The sequence below is a fragment of the Phodopus roborovskii genome, unplaced genomic scaffold, assembly GCF_943737965.1.
Source record: "Phodopus roborovskii unplaced genomic scaffold, PHOROB, whole genome shotgun sequence".
Taxonomy (NCBI): domain Eukaryota; kingdom Metazoa; phylum Chordata; class Mammalia; order Rodentia; family Cricetidae; genus Phodopus; species Phodopus roborovskii.
Genome location: NW_026126480.1, coordinates 45,122,501 through 45,142,500, shown reverse-complemented (window position 1 = coordinate 45,142,500; position 20,000 = coordinate 45,122,501). Strand labels below are relative to the sequence as shown.

General features: G+C 45.7%; 1 protein-coding gene across 10 annotated transcripts in view; it reads left to right on the top strand.

Annotated features, from left to right (window-relative positions):
- Ebf3 (EBF transcription factor 3) overlaps positions 1–20,000 on the top strand; it is a 116,639-nt gene that overhangs the window by 85,669 nt on the left and 10,970 nt on the right. For all 10 annotated transcript variants that reach the window (XM_051193234.1, XM_051193232.1, XM_051193231.1 and 7 more), the window contains 3 exons: positions 1,047–1,177; positions 1,666–1,792; positions 19,351–19,439. In XM_051193234.1, coding sequence (XP_051049191.1) covers positions 1,047–1,177; positions 1,666–1,792; positions 19,351–19,439 — 347 coding nt within the window. The remainder of the gene's footprint in view (positions 1–1,046; positions 1,178–1,665; positions 1,793–19,350; positions 19,440–20,000) is intronic.

Genomic DNA, 20,000 nt, shown 5'->3' with positions numbered 1-20,000 from the left:
ATAGATGTGAGCACAGGGCCCCAGCCTGGCTAAGGGGCCCTGCCTGTGCAGTGGTGTCCAGACCTCTTTGCAGGCAAGTCTGTGTGAGGAGCTCCTCCTTTGCATGGGACTGTGTGTTCAGAAGGCCACTAGAGGCCTGTGCAAAGGTCTGCCAGCACCATGTACAGGAAGAGCCAATCAAAGCCAGAACAAAGCTGGTCTCCACCAGGCTGCAGCCTTCAGCTCTGCCTCCCTACTCAAGGCTTCTGTGAGCACCATGCTGGGCCTCCTCCTGCCCACTTCACTAGGGGCTGTGGCCTCTTGGCCCCCTCCTCCTGACCCTCCTTCTGCTGTATGAGCCCCGCCCTCTGGCAGGATGGCCCCTGTGGCTATTATAATAACTCATGCAAATTCGAGGGCTCAGGAGACAAAGGCAGGTCAGGCCAGCAGCTTGGGGATTCCTGTCGACAAACAATATTACATGTAAAATGTGTACCTTTGACAAAAGTATTAATATAGTGCTTTTGATTTTCTTCCTGATGAAAAGTGAAAAGTAGTAATTGTGAAGTGACAGAGGAAAATGAAGTTTTGAACCAAAAGGCAAAGTTCGCAGATGAAAAAACCGAACCCAATTAGCTGCTTATGGGGGAATGGAAATACAAGGCATTTGCTCTTCCATCTCCTTCAACAGCCTTTTGATTGACTCTGCTTAGATCTGTACGGCAAAGCAGATAAATCGACGTGGCACATGCACACGAAGCTTAATCATTTGTAATAGTCATATTTGCCCTGACACATAATTTGCTATATCAAGCCTTTTTTTTTTTTTTTTTTTTTTTTTTCTTTCTTGCTCACTAGTATTCCATGGCTCGGCCTTTGCTTTATGAAACATTTAATAGTTTGCTTTAAACACATCAACATGCTGATCTATGATTGCCCTTTGCGGGTACCTGGAGGAGCAGCATGCCTCTCCTCCCATGGTCACCAGTGGGAATTGAGGTGGGCTGCGTGGGCCCGTGATGTCAGGTCATCGTCTAAGGTTTCTGTCCTCTGTCTTGTGCGAGCAGCCACTCCGTGCATCAAGGCCATCAGTCCCAGTGAAGGCTGGACCACGGGGGGCGCCACTGTGATCATAATCGGGGACAACTTCTTTGACGGTCTACAAGTTGTGTTCGGAACTATGTTGGTGTGGAGTGAGGTAAGCCTGCAAAATTCATCTGCCTTGAGCAGTTGCCTCCTCTGTGAATGGTTTTGGCAAGTTGTTTCTGGTGTAGGGACATGGGGCACTTATTGCAAACTTCCCTTTTGCTGTCTGCCTGTGGTGGGCTGTCCTGTGGGTGGGTTTGCCCCTCCTCCCACAACCCTTGGGTTTAAAACCTGCCATAGGAGGTCCCCTAGTACCCTGGGACAATTAGTTCTAGAATTACTAGAAGCAGGTTTAAGGAGACATATGGTGGCGATTTTCATATGAATGATGCCCTGTGGCCTTTCCTGCAAACTAAAACCCTGGAACATTTGCTGATCTTTTCCTTAAAGAGCCATAGGCCCAGAGTCTCTGGGTGACAGGAGGGAGCATTCCGAGACGATGGTCCAATTTGTGCTCATTTTGTAATTATATCCAACTGGCAAGTGTCCGCCTCTCAGGGCCTGCACCGCTGAGCACTTGTTCATGTGTGGTTTCTGTAGCTGATAACCCCCCACGCCATCCGAGTGCAGACACCACCACGACACATCCCTGGAGTCGTTGAAGTTACCCTCTCCTACAAGTCTAAGCAGTTCTGCAAAGGTGCTCCTGGGCGCTTTGTCTACACTGGTGAGTACACAACTCTAGCCTCTGTGGGACAGTGGTGGGTGCTCCTTCTCGGTGGGAACCTCTTGGGGAGGGTGTTCAGGGACCCCATGGGGAGGTACAAGTGAGGCGTGGCATGCTGTTGAGTTTTATCAGGTACACATCTCCATCTGCATGCAAGACAGCTCATGATGGCTGGACAGATGTGACAGCGTGACCTTGAAGTTTCCTCCCATTTGAAGGCCTTTGCCTCTTATCAGCAGAGCAAAGTGGTATACAGAGGGAGGGTTATTGGTAACTGCAGCAGCTGTGTGAGAGTGGCTACCTCATGCCTAGCTGCATGTAAGGCCTTGTGCCCACCTGCTTGTCAACTAGGCTCATCACTGCTTTTCAGTTGCTTGAACTGTGACTGAGGAGCTAGAATCACAACCTGTCACATACCTAGGCTTCCAGGGGAAGCCAGGCTCTTTGCTGGAACCTAGGATCTTAGCCCCTGCAGGGTGCTGTTGCTTACAGGGGATCTGCATTCCAGAAAGTATGTATGTATGTATGTATGTATGTATGTATGTATGTATGTATGTACCTATGTATGTATCTATGTATGTATGTATATAGCCCCAAGTCCTGGTGGGTAGATGGGTAGCCTGTGTAACTCCCCATAAGTGGCATATCAGAGGTGTTTATATGCTGTTTTGCTCACACAAGTGCTTAATTGACATGATTTGCTTGAGATCACTGTGGAGAAGTGCCACAAATAAACTTCTCCTTAAGGAAGACATGTCTGCATTTTGGCTTTTACTGTTAGTCAGATACACAAGCTATAAGGCACGAGGTATGACTTTGATGTAGGACAACACCCGCTGAAGCCCTGTGAAGGTGGAAGGGATGGATGCTTGTTGATTATTTGTGGATGTGCAGTGCCAGGGTCACTTCCTCATTGTAGGGCTTGGAGCTCTGGGCTTGACCATTCTTTTACCACCTGTAAGTGCCCTGGGGCTGAGCTGGTATCCCACTGGGTGCTGTCCTCTGTTCTGCCCAGCAGAAAGGTTACATGGAGGGTTCTGAGGCCCTTCCTTCCACAATGAGTTTCCTGGAGATTGTGGAAGCAACAACTTCTTTCCCCTTTTAGAAAGCACTGAAGGAGTAGAGTGGCTACATACAGACTCCCTGCTCCTTATAGGCCTACTGCCACTCATGGCTGGGCTTGGATCCTTACCCTAGAGCATCCATCTCCTGATAGCCAGCACCCATAACTGGTCCATGTGGGGCACCAGGATTCTTAGAACTGAAGGATACAGGGGAGTGGGCATAGCAACAAGTTGCTGTGCCCATCCTCTTTGAGCCTCTGGATATTCAAAGTCTAGAGGTCAAGAGACAGAGCAGTTCCTCTGGATTTTAAAGCCCCCAGTGCATTAAAAAAATAAAAAATGTGTCAAAACAAAATGATAAAAAGCTAGGACATCTTTTTAAAAAAACTGTGCAGATAGTCCCCCAAATTATAATACATCTGCTTATTTCTGACTTTTGTTTTGGTGGTGGGAAGATGTGCCCACCTCATGGTCACCAGTATGTATTCTTTTTTCTTTATTTTCAGTATAGCATTCAATAAACATACAGTCCTATACAGTATTATCAAATGGGCTCCATACTGGACGGTTTTTGTAAGTGCCCTGCACATAGCGAAGGTAGGCTGTGCTCAGTGATGATATTCAATGCATTAGAGGTCGTGAATTAACATTCAGCTTAAGACATTTTCAACTTACAATAAATGTTACATATTAACCTATAGTCAGTTCAGGAACATCATCAATACACTCCTTCCAGTAAGAGCCTTTGCTGCTCTGCGAAGGACACCCACACTGGATTCCCAGTTCCCTGGAAGGTGAGAAGTTGGAATCCTGTCTTGGGCCTGGTTGGGAATCTCTAGCACCTTTGCCTTGGGGTGGTGTGTATGAATGACCGACAGCCACCCCTCCCCCACATTCAGTATACCTCCTCAAGGCAGCTGTTGATGTGGATATCACACACGTGTGAGTCTCTAGCCAGGAACTTCAGGCTATAGAGGCAGCAGGTCCTATGCAAAGACCTAGGATATTTGGCTAGACAGCTCTGTGCCCCAGGGTACTTGTGGACCATGTGGACTTGAACTCCTCTGGGTTCAATTTTCTCTCCTTTCTCCTTCATGGGGTTTTGGCAAGCATCAAAGACAAGTTAAGTGTCTGACATACAGAGGACACTTAGTAAATGGTAGTGACTGTGGAGAACTACTTATATTTTGGACTTTGGCTAGGGTTCATGGGCCCCTGTTCATGTTTTGAGTCCCTTGGGTGTAGAGATATTGCACACTTGCTCTTATACTGACGCCAAGCTGTGGGAGACATGTCAGGGCTGGGTGTACAGAGCTAGTTCCTCTGCTGCTCATGTGGCCTGGCTTGGCTGGTGGCACCCAAGTGAGCCTGTGTCCACAGTTGGCAAGCCTGGCCTGTTCCTCCCAAGCATGTCTTCCTTGTTCTCAAGTTTGATTGTTACGAGGTCCTGCTGTGTTATTTGGGGGCTGTGCTAGGCAAGTTATTCCCCGGGTCTTTGTATCCTTAGGCTTTTTGTTTGAGTGTTGAAGACAGCTGCTTTTAGAAGTTGGGGGTCTTTCTTTATAAGCACTTTGATAGCAGGAGAGGTCTGGGTTCGGCTTTCCCTCCTTTGCCTGCAGATAGGTCCCAGTTTGAACACTTGTGAACAAATGCAGGCGTGCAGGGTAAGCGGAGCTGCTTGCCATTGGCTGGCAAGGGTCATATGGAGCAGCCCCAGTTACTGGCTCTCATGGGTAGGTGGGAAGGGTACTCTCTCTGAAGCTCTTTGCTCTCTGGCCAGGTGGAATGCCCTCCTTGACCAGTGTCCATTACCTCCCAAAGGAAGGAAAGTGGTGGCTCTGGAGCTTGTTAGAGCCACAGGAGCCTTTCTTGAGAATCACTTGAGACTTGACTGGTCTCAAGTCTGATTGGACTTATTAGCCCCCAAGACTCAGGTCCTGCCTCCCTGGGGTTGGGGGTTTCCTGCTTCCCTATGTGTGGGCATTTAATGTGAGGCTGTGCAAGCTCAGCCCTTCCTAGCTTCTGTGTGTGTGTGTGTGTGTGTGTGTGTGTGTGTGTGTGTGTGTGTCTGGGATCATTACCAGGAACATACATTTTGCATGTGTATAAGGGATACAGGATTCTATATTCTCAGGGAGCTGAGGAAAGGTGGGGTCATAACCTGTCTGGTCTGGAAGCTTCTGTCTGATTTGCATTGCCCTGAAATTGATGGGGACAATGAGGTAATCACAGCGACTCACTCTCTCCAATGAAAACTGAGCCAGCCTCTCTGGATGTCACAACATGGGCGCCGTCCCCTGGGCATCTGGTTCCCATCAGTGTGCCCAGGCCCCGGAGGCTGCTGGGACACCTTCACATTTAACCTTCCCGGCATGAGGCCAGCTGTGGGGCCGCAGGGCCACTGGATAATGAACCTGGGCTTGGAGGAGGGGCTGCCACCAGCCTGCCAGAGCCTGGGAGGGACTTGGCAGAGGTCTAAATGAGCTGTTTACAGTGACCTGAGAAACACCAGATTTTTCAAAACCAGACCCTATTAGTCAACCCAGAGTGGTCGTGCTCAGCCTCTGCCCCCGGAAGGGGAAGGCTGGCCAGGCCCCATCCATCCAGCCCCTTGGCTGCTGTTCACAGTCCCTCTCAAGTCACAATTACCTTGGGAGGCTGCGGCGCGGTTCAGTTGATTAGCACGGTGAATTAAAAGAATGAGCCACAAATGACATGTCCAGCTCTTCCATAGGAGTTCTCTGTATTCCCAGTGAGCCTCACCCCTGCTGTAAGAAGGTCAGAAATTAGAGAGAGAGAACAATTTTCAAGCGGCTAGCACTTAGGAGCAGAATTAACAATCACTGTGTATGTAATTGCCAGTTAATAGTAAATTGCCTTTAGACTGTAAAATGCAATATAAACTGGTGGGCACCTAAAATTAAATTAATGAGATATTTGTTGCATTTAAAAGCGAATAGTTCAAATTAATAACCAAGTGCAATGCTTGTTTTAATATTTGTCTAATAGCATACCATTGACTTGTTTAATAATAATTAAAACAGTCCTGGAATCGCCTACCTGAGGAACTCACCATACAGGAAAATCAAGGAGCTTTTGCTTTCATAATTTTACTGGTGCAAACACACCAAATTGTTAAGAGTAATAAAAGAAATTATTTTTTAATTAGAATAGAAACATGGTATTACCTGATTAAGTAGGCTTGGAATTTGTATGCTTCTAATTGAGATTATGTTGTTATTAAAACTACTTTTGCAGATCTGTTTTCAAGTATGAAGTGTATGGGGTGTGTGTGTGTGTGTGTGTGTGTGTGTGTGTTTCCTTAAAACAGACATTTGGTAGAACATTTCCTGATTAACAAAAGAATGGAGGCTGCTGGTGTGGCTTGGGTGTAAGCCTAGTTCACAAGACTCCAGGAATGGCACTTGGGGGCTTTTTCTGTTGACCTCTTGCCCTGAAGTTTGATTGACCCACCCTCATTTTAGAGAGTTCTTTTTTGCTCAATTAAAGAAATTATCACAAATTACTGAGAGTCAACATGTCGCCAGTAACAGACTGAGCCCAGTCACTCAACAAGATGTTGGCAGACAGCATGGGCACATCTAAAGTGGACACGCGGTGGATACCTGGACAGGCCCCAGGTCTGTGATGCATTCATTGGATGGGAACGTTTTCATCAAGACATGTGTGCATTTGATGTTAGGCTTGGAAGATCATCCCTCAGCCAGTAATTGTAAGCAGTTTGTGTTCTTTCTCATATTGTTTCTAGGTTTGTCTTTTCATAAAGAGGTCAGGTTGTACCTTAAATCTGGCTCTGTATTGAGGGGTGTCAGTTCTATCCTGCACCTGTCTGGAGATGGTTTCCCACTGAGTCTCCTGGCTGACTTCCACCTTCGATGGCATTTCCCCTTACCTGGGAAAGCCCTTGTGTTTTTGGCATGTGGAAAGGTTGTGAATATATAGGCATGGTTCTGTCCACACTGTGGAATCCAAACACCCTCCACCACAGCTAGCCAGTTCCAATTTCTTCTCTCCCAGACCTGTGTTCCTACCAACAAATTACTTGTATCTGTAGAACAAATGATTTTAAATTGCCACTCACAAATTCCTATCATTTGCACTCTGCTAAACTGAGTGTTAAACACAAACTACCCAATTGTTAAAGCCTTAAGCTCTGAGCCACCAATGTGCACAATCCAGGAATACGTTCTATCCTGCTGGCTCCTAGAATGTGGGGATCTTGACCCAAAGTCATCAGTGATTCCATCTTCCTGTGCCAAGGCAGCCAATGGCATACACATTTCCTGTTTCCAATGAGCATCCTGTCATCATACCTGTCACCCATGATGATGGTCATAGTCACCATTTCTCAGGTGTTTCAGGAAGTCTGTGTTCTCTTCACATCCAGTCATCCCCAGGTAATTGAAACTTTAGCTAGCTATTCCATGACTCAAATGACTCCATCTTCCTCGCATCTTCCTCACCCTACTCTTGCTTTTTGTCCATGTTTAGCATGGATGGCCAAGGGTGGTAGCTTCTGTTTTTGTTTTTCACAAGGACTAGCTGGCAAGCATCCCTGCCTCAGCCTCTTCCCCTGGGAGTGGGGACTGAAGGCTGTGGCTGAGTCCCCTAGGTAGAGCCTTAGGCTAGGAGATAGCATTCACCTGGTGACCTCCCTTGGGTGACACATGGCACTACCTGAGTCACAATCAGTGAAGCTACTGCATGCCAAGTGGGTGCTGGGGGTATGGTTGGAGAACATATCCCTTTAAAGAGGGTTGTGTGAAGGCTCCCTGTCCCTGCGGTCTCCTCTTTCCTGTCTCGAAGGAGGGCAAGAGAATGAGGCACAGCACAAGTAGACAATTTGTCCTAATCAGTGACACCCATTTACCAGAATTGCTTAAAATGAACTATACCTCATACAGAAATCGCACATTTAGAGAGTTCCATTCATCATGTGAAAATTGAGGGCCAGTAAACTTTTCTGCCCCTCCAGTGGGATCATAGGCATGCATCAAAATGTTAAAAATGATTGGTGAGACGGAGCTGTCACCCATTTATCAAGGAAAAGAACATTATTTGCTAATTTCCCAACCAGGCTGGTGACAGGGTGCTTCGTCTTTAGACCCACGGTGACCAGCGTGGCCTTTTTGTTATTAGTACAAGTCAAGTGCTTTTGGGCTGTTGCTAAGAAGACACATTTGTCTGTCATCACGGGGGCTTTGGTTGCTTTCCAACTGGCTGTGACCAGGTCTGCTCCATGTGCCTGATTGGCTGTGTATGTTGGGGCTGCGTGAACCCAAGAGGGGAGACGGACTGATAAATCACAAAGTTTCCATACCAAGGTGAAGGTATTGACTTCGCAGCTCACCTGACAAGATGTGGCTTCGAGGAGATGGCCATTTGTCTTACCCAAAGGACAAAAGGGTCATTGGTTTCACTTAGGATAGGCAAGATGTGGATGGTAGAGACAGCCTGACTCTTTTTCTTTGACACAGGCAGGGTCCCTGTTTCTTACCATGCCTCTCTGGAAGTGCTGGGAGGAGAGTTTTATTTCCAGTTCTGGCTGGGAAAGATCTATGTCTGAAAACACCCTTGGAAAGACACAGGGGTTGGTGGGGATTTGGGGGAATAAACGTGAACTAATGGCCATTTAAAAACACAACACAATGAAGGTGCCAAGTGAAGGACAGGCAGAGCAATGAAACAAGGCCTAAGGTAGGCTCTTTAGTCTTGGTCATACCCATTGGAGTAGATCAAGATTTGGGATACAAAAACAGCATAGGAAAATATACATTCAAAGAACTGTTACTTGACTACTGAACTTTTAAAATTTGTTGTAGAGAATTACCAGGATCCAGCTTTCTTCCTCTTGGGTGATTTTTAACTCAACAACAAAATGGAAGTCTGTGATGTGGATTGTTGACCCTGGATAACTACAAAGTTTCTTGGTACCCTCATGAGCAGATGGGATAATTTGATTTTGCAGGCATGGCTGATGGAATGGTGTATATCTGTTGAAGGTGTAGTAGGGACCCTGTGGCAATTTAAAAAAAAAAACTCCATGGGGATCAGGAGCCACCACAGATCATAGTAAATGTTAGGTTCAAGAGAACAGTTTTTGTTGTTGTTTGCTTGTTTGGTTTCTTTTGTTTTTGTTGTAAAGATAGCATTATCCTCTGACCCATTTTCTTTCTCCCTAGTCTACACTTTTTCCTGAAACATCAGTTCTTATTATTCCACATATGAAAACCTTATTGCTAGGCCAGGGAGCCCTAAGATCTCTGAGCCTTCATAGGCCCAGATCTGCCCCTCTGGGCATCCTGTGGCCACAGAGAACTTGAAAGTTTAGAAGCCCATGAAGTTAAATTTGGGGGTTCTTCTAGAGTTCTGTTCCATCTTTCCATCCCCTCTCCTTTATCTGATTGGCACCTCTCCTTTGGCCTCCATGGGGTGGGGAAGTGTTATGGTTTTTATTCCTTGGTCCTGGCCAACATCTTGGCTCCATGTCAGTGTAGACACCCCGATGTGTGAATAATAGCCATTCATCACTTACCCCTCAGTGTTTTTCCTTTGATGACAGTACTCCCAACACAAAATCCTTTACAGAAGCTTAAGCCTGTTAGCACTCAGGGGCACACACATCAAGGGTCTAGGCTCCTGTAGTGTGTTCATGGCTATGGCAGGTGGCTGCTGTGTGTGCTCTTGTCATCCAGCTGTGGTATATCCTAAGCCAAAGACTGAACAATTTCCTTATGTGCTTCCTGTGGGTGGAAACAGCAGTCATTCCCAAATGAACTTAGCTTGCTACTTGTTAGTAAGAACAGCCTGTAGTCAACAGAGGCCACAGCCTCACAGGGCTCCTAGCCTTCCAGGAACTCTGTGCCCACAATGCTAACACTCTGCCTTGAACAAGGGCCCCAGGTTCTGTTTAGTCTTTGCCATGGCATCATTAGAGAAACTGGGTCCTGTAGCCACCCATGGGTGATGCTCCTTCTCCCTCTCTGCTCCTCAACCAGGAGCTTGAGAAACCTGGATGATTGAGATGGTTACCAAGGGAAGGTGGTATCTCAGTTTAAACACAGCGTGGTGGTGAAGCACAGGTCTCTGAGATTTGGGATTTGCCTTCTGGGGTCAGTGTTTATCTCCTGCATATTTGGCTGGAGTCTCAGTAGGGGATGGCTGGTGATTCTTGGGAAGCAAAATCAGTAGCTTTTTAGGTGCACAAGGATGAAGGTACCTAAGTGAGGGGAAACACATCTTGACTGTTCAGCAGTGAGTTCCTGCCAAGGGTAGTAACTCTTGTCTTCATCCTGGAAGCCTGCCTGGGATCTATATAGCCTGTGACAGACATCCAGTGTGAACATTGCTACAACCCCATTGACTCAGTCTTGTGGGAAAGAAACAGGTGTAGAGAGCAGTTAATAAAAATAGCCTTAGTGCAGACAGTGCTCTCAAGTCCTGTGTTCAGGGGACAGACATGGCTCCCTGAAAACTTGTAGGTGGCAGAGCTGTGACATTTTCTCTGGAAATGGTCCAGGAGGTTGCACCACAGGTGCTCAGCAAGACTGTGGAGGATTTCCAAGAAGAATGTGACCCTCTTTGGGGGCAGCTAGGGAGAAAGTGGAGGGCGTGAGAAGCTATGAAGAGGGTAGGCGAGGACCTACCTCCTCAGGTTACAAGACAACTTGAGATCTCCGATATGTATGAAAGCAGAGTGTAGCATGCTATGCACAAGGTCTGTGCTTTTGAGGATTCCAGCCCGTATGCTAATCCTGTCTTTAAAGGGTTTGCCTCTGAGTAGGTCTTTCGTTCTGTATTCAGCCTGAAAGACCCAGAATTAAGACACCCCTGGGAAGACTGGATGGTAGACCATGTAGGGAAATCATAAGTGGGGGCACCACAGCCCAAAGCTGGGTTCTCCCTTCCTCAGACAGCTTGGGTCTCTGCTCTCTCTAGAAGGACCTGTAGTGCATGCCAGGTTGCATGCAGAAGGACATTTTTCTTAGCACAGTTGGACCCAGATTAAAGTCTTTACTACCTATCATTCCTTCATCTCCAGTTAGCATGTAAGCTAATGGGTTCCATTAGGACATTTATAATGTGAGATTTTTTTGTTTTACTCTCCTCCTCATCTCCACCACCTTTTCCTTTTGTACCTTTGCTAACCCCTTAGAGTCTCCTTTCTACTAAAATAAATAAATAAAATAAATCTAAATTTTGCCTATGAGGAAAAACATTCAATGTTCATCTGTGTCTGGCTTATTTCACTTAACATGGTGATCTCTCGTTCCTTCCATTTCTTGCAAATCTATTTTTTTTTTAATGTGTAAGGCTCCATAGTCTTTATATGCTTCTTCCTTATCTCTACTGCCAATGGATGTCTAAGTTGGTTCTATATCTTGGCTAACATGAATAGTGCCACAAACTGCACAGGGATGCCAACCCTGAAGACCTCACATTTGCTTCGATGATTCTTTGGGTGTAGTTTACCTATCAAGACAGTCAGCAGAACCCTAGAACCTAAAAGCAAAAGGTTGTTTATATACACAGTTTTGTAAACCCTTAGTCTAACTCAATAATTTCATCCTGCATAGACTGTCTCTCTGTACCACATTCGATTTCTTTGTCCCATCCCTGGATTTGGCTCTACTGCTCTAATCCTCACCCCCCCATAGACTTGCCTATTCTGATTGTTTGTCAAAAGCAGATCATACAATACATGGCCTTTGGTGCTGACTTCTTTCACTTAGCATGTGATGTTCTCAACTCCCACTGTGGCATATGTCAGGATATTTCTTTACATGCCTTAGTAGTATTCCGTTTTATAGATGTACCACATCTACTTATATGTTTACAGGATGATGGAAATGTAGTTATTAGGGAAAAGGCTGCGAGGATATAAGACAAAAAACATGTTCATTGTGTGCCTCAAAATTAGAGGTGCTTGATAGCTTTATCATATAGATTGGTGACTTCCAGAAGCCTGGCCATCACACCTTAGCACCTTTAAGAACCAACTATATGCACTGCTCTGAACAAGGCAGGCAAGTAGCATAGGGTCTTTAACACTTTTTAAGAAGTAGGGGTTTTCAGAAGGTCACGGGAGCAGGACCACTCACCCCCTCCTCACAGGAGGAAACTTTGTTTTAAGCCAAGCCTGAACACCAGCAGCCTGGGAGAGCTGGCTCCCTGAACTTGGTCTGCAACTTCCCACTGCATGGAGCCTTTTCTGCTGGGTTTAAGTGTGTATATCCATTGCCAGTAGCTCTCCACAGAGTGTGTTTTCTGCTTGGCGTTTAGGACCTCCCTCCTCCCACCATGTAATCTTTGAGAGGATAAGGACACAGGGAACTTGCTTTCCTGAAGCAGGGGTTGACACATGGGGACTTGTGGAGGTTGCATGATGTTGAGAGTGGTTTTCACTCATTGGTGCCTAGAGGGCTGGGTAAAATGCCAGGACAGCCTTGGGGAGTAGGGTGGTATACCAGGGATAGGCAGATCTTAGATCTTTATCTGGTGCGTATCTCTGCTGAACCATTCTGAGATGGACAGGTGCGGTGATGAGAGCTCTGGCTCCAGGGCCTGGGTTTTCTTTAGCTGCAGGGCTGGGCTTGGTTGGTGTAGTTCCCCCATGCCTATGCAAGCCACAATCCAATGCATTCTTTGAGGTATGTAAACAAAAGTGTTTGAATGCAGTCCAACAGTTGTCAGCAAGGGTATTATTTTGGTAACAAGGAAGATGGGCTGCCCCCTTTTCTGCATTTGGTGTCACATCACAATGCTGCCATCCGCTGCCAGGCAGTGGTGAATGGAAGCCGGTCCCTGTGCAGGAGGCCCGGTTGGGCTGCCTGTATGAATACCAGAACAGTATTCCCTATGTGAGCAGGGAGGCTCCAGATTCCAATTAGAAGTCAACTGTGGTACTTTTCTCATTCCATGCTGATGGAACAGGATAGGCCTGTAGGAACAGATGGGAAACTGAGGCTGACCCTAGGTAAGGCTGGCGTTGGGAATGCACCCCCTCCCCCCCATACACACACACAATGGCACAGAGCAGACACCAGACAAGCCTAAGCCACTCAAAGGAGACATCAAATTTGGGGTTGGCCTCCAGGCACAGAAGGGTGACCTTATGTCTTTCCCGTTTGTCCCTTGGCCAGGCCAGCACCCTAGTGAATGATACAGGAACCGCATGGCCTTTGTGTTTCCCATGCACACCACAATGCCTGGCTCACCCTGCCGAGTTCTGTGATTGAAATTCATTGCCAAATTTATTGAGAAATTAATGAGAAAAGCTGCGAAGTATTGACTTTGAGAGGAAAACACAACTCATCTTGAATGAGGAGGAAAATGCAGCAATAATTTAGCCACTATTGATTTGGCCCTGTCCATGTATTGATCTTCATTTTACAATATTAATTTGCACCTGCAATCGGCTGCAAAGGGAACCGATTTCATTTTGTGGCCGCGTTAGTGTGCAAAGCATTAGGTGCTCTTAAGCAGGGAGAGCCACACGTTCAGTTGGGAAGTCAGGTTTTCCCCCATTCCTGCTTGTTACTGAAATAGACTAGAAATTAAAATTTTTTGTTCAACAAAATATGAAAGCAAAAGCCCATGTAAACAGTGGCCCTCCTCCCTGCTGCCTGGCTGCTTTCTCAGCCATACTAGGAGCCGTCAGCTGCATGCGACTCCAGCCACCCCTCATCATCATGCCCGGATCAGTTCAAAGTTCATGAAATTTCTATGAGCATTGATCTCGCCCCATTGATTTTTTTTTTTTTTTTGCAGCAGATCTTTGAAATTTTAATTTCCCGAGCATCTGAATTTCTTATAGATGAAATGCGCTTGCAGGAGACAGTTGATGATAAAGTGGAGAACTTAAGCATCATTTTAAAGCCTAAAACAGGGGGAGAGAGAAACCCAGGCATTTGGGGACTCTGTGTAGTGTTTTGAGAGGGAATGATGAAAGTGCTCTAGCCAGGAGGGTGGGACATTCTGTGTGTGGGGGGGGGCGACTAAGTATCAATTTTGACTTCCGAAGCCACATATTTTTTAATGCAACTTCTTATACAGTCATTTTTGAAAGAAAAGCTATCTGGAGAAACAGCAGGGCAGAGAAGCATTCTTCACGGGGCAATCGTTTGCTCACAGCAGTCTTTATCACCTGGTCAAGCTCACCTAGTTACTTATCAGTGGGACATTTAATAACCTCAAGGTGATATAATTGCTATTGGCATTTCTCCCCCTTGGATTCGGCTGGTTAATGTGTAAACTACTTGTCAGCAAATAGCACTTTGTCACTAAAATCACCAACACCCTCTAGAGGAATGTCTTTGTATTGAGCAATTTAATTTTACTTTATTTAATTTTTACACATTACAACCTGTGTTCATTCAGGCACACTGACGGCTTGTAGTCTGTTGGGGCAGGGTCTGGGTATCCCTGTTAGTAAAATATACTATATCTTATTTAACAAACCCATTGCCATAATTGAAGCACGTTCTTGTCCCTTGGAAAAGGAACTACAGATGTTCTTATTATGTAGTTATGTGGCTAATGTGAAAAACGGCCTCATTATGAGGATCTGTTTGTAGCAAGAAAATTACGGCATTATGACAAATGCATGATTGGGAAGTTACAGGAAGCCGATCATTATTGAAATGAAACTGGAGCTCACTTAATAGCTGCAGCCAGCAGCTGGAATGGAGCAAATGAATGTCTTCCTGTTGTTATTGTTGGAGTCAGGGTTTTTGGGCAGGAGACTTTGCTGCACCAAAACCTGCATGCTGGCTTGGGCTTCCCGGGTGGACAGGCAGTGTTAAAAGCAGCTGTTTCCTACCTGGGAGTCTCCCCCTCGTGTGTTTAATGACACTGTTTTTAAAGACACAACTGTGCTGCAGGAGCAATTACTCCAGCAGTCCTTAAAGGCAGACCACTGCTCTCTGGCTGGCAGCCTGATTCAGGTCTCCCTGGAACCCGGGAAGGTGGTCAGGAGGTTGTTGTCACAATTAAGCTTTGTCACTATGGCCCCTCCTTCATGCAAGTTCCCTTCCGGTTCTACCAGCAAGGAGCCCCCCTTGGAATGGGGGTATGTGTGTCCATAGCAACACTTTCTGCTCTTGACTGCTGCTCCTGAACTTAGTTTCCTGCCACTGGGAAGCAGGTACAACTGAGCCCTGAAAAGCATAGTAGCTGCTTAGTTAATTTTGGGTGAGTGAGTTGGGCTTCCAAAAGTTCACAGGGCTTAGTTTCATCCCTAGGAGTTGTTCTCTGCAGGAAACTATACTAGCCCTAAACATCAATATTTTTGATCTGCAATGTTTCTGTGTGTCGTCCATGGTCAGGAGCATATCCCCTTGCTCACATAAGTGAATGGGGTTTACACACCAATGGATTAGCCTTTGAAGTCTGACGAAAGCCATTTACATTTTGGGATGTTGGAGAAGAGCACAGAACCCTGAGCGGGGATGGCTGACAAAGACACTTCAGCCATCAAAATGTAAACTCCAATGACTGATGTCACAAGAAAGAAAAACCCAGCACTGCTGCCCATTGGTACGATTCTAATTGCAGCAGGCCAGTTGGAGCTACTCTGGCCCCAGCTGCAGCTCAGAGCCTGATGCCATTTTCAGCTGCCACATTAGCTCTGGCAATCCCAACTTGAACCGACATCACAGACCGTTAAAATTTTATCAATTGCGCTATGATTAATCCCCCAGTACACGGGCATGACTTAAATATTTAGAATGCTTCTTCTGTTATGACTTCAATGCATGTAAAGTAACGAGATTAACTCCAGTACACTCAAATGTATTTAAATATGCATCCTTCCCGAGCTGCAGGCTATCCGGCGTGCGGAATCGAGTCTATGTGACCATGTCAGGCTCTATTTGTAGGACCCACACTGGAGACTGGCCTGCATATGATAGCCGGATATCTGGCCTTTCACAGGCTGCCTGATTGCTTGCCTCATTTGGCATGGAATGTGATTCCCGGCCATTCTAGCTTCTGATTCATTCAGGTTTTATTGCTGTGTAATTTTCTTATTCTAAAATAAAAGCTCTCCAACAAAAATTACTATGCATTAGGCCACAGTAGCCTACTCAAATGGATATTAATACAGTTTATCTCCAAAAGGACGAATAATGTATTTGAAACAGATAAAAGGCCCTCCACTAAATGAGGAATGTTAATATCTTATGGCACAGTTAATAAAGAGATATTTCACAAGGGAGATTTGTTTTATGACTTTTGATACAACAGCCTTGTAATCTGACATATCTTAACGATATAATTTCACACATACATTCATCTCCTACATACAGTAGCCCATCTTAGCTAAATTTGAATTCAGGACAAATAATGGGTGCTAATTACTTCCGGAGGGGGGATTTATTAGAAAACTCATCCTTTCTTTTACAAGTTGACGGAAATCCATGCAGAAAGGTGCTAGCTTACAGATACATCTTTGATAAACGTTATTGTTTTTTCCCCTTCAGCAGAAAATAACATTTGTTTTTGTTGTGTTTAAGGCAGAGTTTAAATTAATTTAACCCAGTGACACATGTTCAGAGACTAAGCATGCTGCTAAATAATTCCTTGGAATAAATTGCTCGGGAACCAAATGCATTAATTTATGGCTTTGCTGATGCTGACAGATGGGAGGGGTGGGTCGACAAATATTAACATAAAACAAATTTGCTTTATTCTTCTTCATATTTCTTCTTCTTCCCCGACTTGAGCTCACCCAGGGCTCCTTCTCTAATTATCCACGAGGTCAGTAAGCAAAATTGGGAAGAAGCTGAGAGATCAATACAAATTATCCCTGAGCAAACCAGTGCTGACAGTTTGAATTGCAGCATATGTTTACCCAAAATCAGGCAATTTATCTTAATATCAGCAAAGTAATGCAGTGCAGGTGAAAGGTCAGGCAATCTCTCCCCCTCATAATTACCCAGTTCTAAAACAGGAAAGTGGTATTGATTGGCCTGGCTCGGGGCTCTGTGACTGGACGTGCCAGTGCCTTGCCCTGGCTTGGCTGGGCTCTAGGCTGTAAACTCGACACGCTTAGGGTTTATTAGATGTGTGCGGAGGTCTCGCGCTTTCTCCTCCAGTTGCAGAATTGGCTGGTGAGGATTGAACTAGTCTTCACCAGCCATGGGTAGTGAGGGATGGGCTCTTTGAGGATCCGAGGAGCCAGGGTAGGTTTTCAATGAGTCCAGACAATGCTCCAGGGGACCCAGAGGTACATGGGGGACCCATCGCCATAGTAGAAACTCCCAGGACTGTGAAGGCCCACTGATGCCCCTGTCACCAAAGAGGCAGCAGGTTCCAAAAATTCTGCTACCTAAACACATTTGAGGTTCTAGAACCAGACCCTGTGGGAGGGACATCTTCTGGTTGGGACAGCAGCACTAGGCCTCTTGCTATGCACCTCATTAAGTCTGGTAGGGGCTGGAATTGGCACACTTTTGTGCCCTGCCTCAACTTTCCTGATGTGGCATAACTACCTACTTAGGTGGTGTATTTCACACTGCTAATGCCTATTGGTTTGAATCAAGAGATGGAAGAGGCCCTCCTAGTTCTTTCTATGACACTTTGGGTCATAGAATAATATCAATTCAACTGAAACAGCGGAGAATGTCTCTCCCAGAGTGTATGCTTATCACAAGTCATAAAGCTTCTGAAAGCTTGCATTAAAGCACCTATCACCTGTCAGGGGCATTTGCATGAAATCAATAATGGCTGCCCATCTATCTTTTCTGATCACCTTTCATCAGGCCGATTCATTAAGTCAAACAGTCATGGTGATTAGCTGGCAGAGAGGAGAAACCTGACATGTTAGGAATGCATACTGGATCCCCCTACCCAAACATGGGGATCAAGAAATGGAATACTTCATCTTATCCTTTTTGGACTGAGTCGATTGCTGGGCCTGGAGCCCATCCTCCCTGATGCCCGAACTGTGGTTTTGCCTGACACCCTTACCCGTGCTGAGGCAGAGACATGACAAATTGTCCCCCCAGTCAATGCTGACAGCTTCTGATGATTAATGGTCTGATTATGAAGTGGTTTTACACATATAGAATTTACATCACAGAGAGTTAGAAATTTTGCCATGTCACATACACCAAGGCATTTTGAAGGGTTTTACTATTTGCAAAGAAAAAAGAGGGCAAAATCCCAGCAAAAGCCATGTCATGTAAAATCAATACATCGGATCAATGCTTTATTAACAAGAAAATGTCTTACTTCACATTCCTGTGCGGACCTTTGTCTCCGGGATGTATGATGGAATGTCAAATCATATTGTGGTCCTCAACTTTCGGGCGTATTATTGAGTGTACGTGCAAGGCGTCCTGGGTTGCTTACAAGACACAACGACAGCTTAGCACTCAAGGATAATAGTGACCAATTATTGTGGAGAGCACTCTCCAAGGCAGCCCCAAGCTTCCTCTTAGGAAGCTATGGCCTTTTGTGTTCTCCCACACTCCACAGACCTGGGTGGCGTTAATCATCAAATTACTAATGAGTGATGGCCCAAATTGCGGGCGGAGTAATGAATAGATGGCGGCAGGTCTTATTAGTCTCCGAAAACCTCCTGATTTATGTCGCGCCATGCACCGTGGAGTTACTCCACAGAAAACGATATCTACATCAAGAAATAATGTACTCTAATAAGTATTTTCATCTTAACTCGTGTCCCCGGGCCTCCGGGCTCAGTTTTTGTTGGAGTCAGGCAGAGCCGTAATAAAGCCCGATGGCTCCTTATAAAGCTTGTTAAACACAGTGTGTGCAGTCGAATGGCGTCCCGGCTGTGATTCATGCACTGTACAGGGTGCATGTGCCTCTGATTTATGGCCACGCACAGTTCATAGTCAAAATTACAATTTGAGGGATAAAAAGATTAATTACTATTTGTGGCCGGCAATTTCGTGGGGCTGGTGGATTGCAGCTGTGGAATGATAGCGCTCTATATCAGTTTGTAGTCAGCCATTCACAGATTATTAAAGCTTTGCAAGAGTAAGTGTTCCTCCTGCCTGGTCTGTGCTCAGGCAATATGCTAGACAAAAAAGGACCACAGGGATAAATCTGAGGCTAGCAATAGCTGGACATATGTCATAATTGCCAGTTTCCCATAAATCCCTGGCTGGTGAGGAACGCACCGTGTGATACGGACGCCGCATCATGGCTCTGGTGATGGCTATATATGGCCCCAAGACCTGTCACTTAGGGACTGCATTGCAATTTTTACAATATACTGAGGCACCCCTTGACTCTCTTCCAGTCTAATTATGGACTAGAAATAATCATTGCTTTTATGTGCAAAAGAAAAAGGTGTGTGCATGGGGGGAACCTATTTCTTAAGACGGAGCTCTAACATGCAGGGGTGCTTGCCAGGAGGGAGGCACACCTATGTGGGAACATGCAGTGAATGCACAATGGATGACGTAACAGTGACTGACTCTGTGTTTATGTGTCCTATTGCAGCCCTTAATGAGCCAACCATAGATTACGGCTTCCAGAGGTTGCAGAAAGTGATACCCAGACATCCAGGTGATCCTGAAAGGTTACCCAAGGTCAGTACAAGAGCACATGATGCCCCACACAGGACTGGCTCTGGTTTAGGGGTGGTGGATAATCCAGGAAGAGGAATACCAGACACCCCAAACCCTGTGCCCATGTCAAGGCCAATAGGTATGGGGAGCTTCCTGGCCCATGTCTGACCACTTCAGAGGTTGGTGAAGGGTGAGAGATGGTACAAGGTCTCTTTTACTTTATGTTGCTTCTTTGGAGGGCCCTCTCTTTAAAGGAAGGAAAAAAATGGCTTTTCTGATAACCAATATTTTGGATTCTGCAAGGGGGACATAAACTTCTGCGTAATGAAATAGTTCAATTAAACATTTTCCACTCCAGTAGCCTGCACTGATTTCCATCTAGGCAGCTCCAGTCTGATCTGTGATTACTTGACTCTTGTTTTCCTTTCATTTTCTAAAGCTCGATTCAGTTTAATCTTTTGTTTACAAAGCTTTTGTTATAAGTCCCTGACTTAGCGGGCTAACAAATGAAGTCCACATATTAATATCTAGGGGACTTTTCATTTAAATTCAACAAAGACAAAAGCTGCCCCTGTTGTTTAT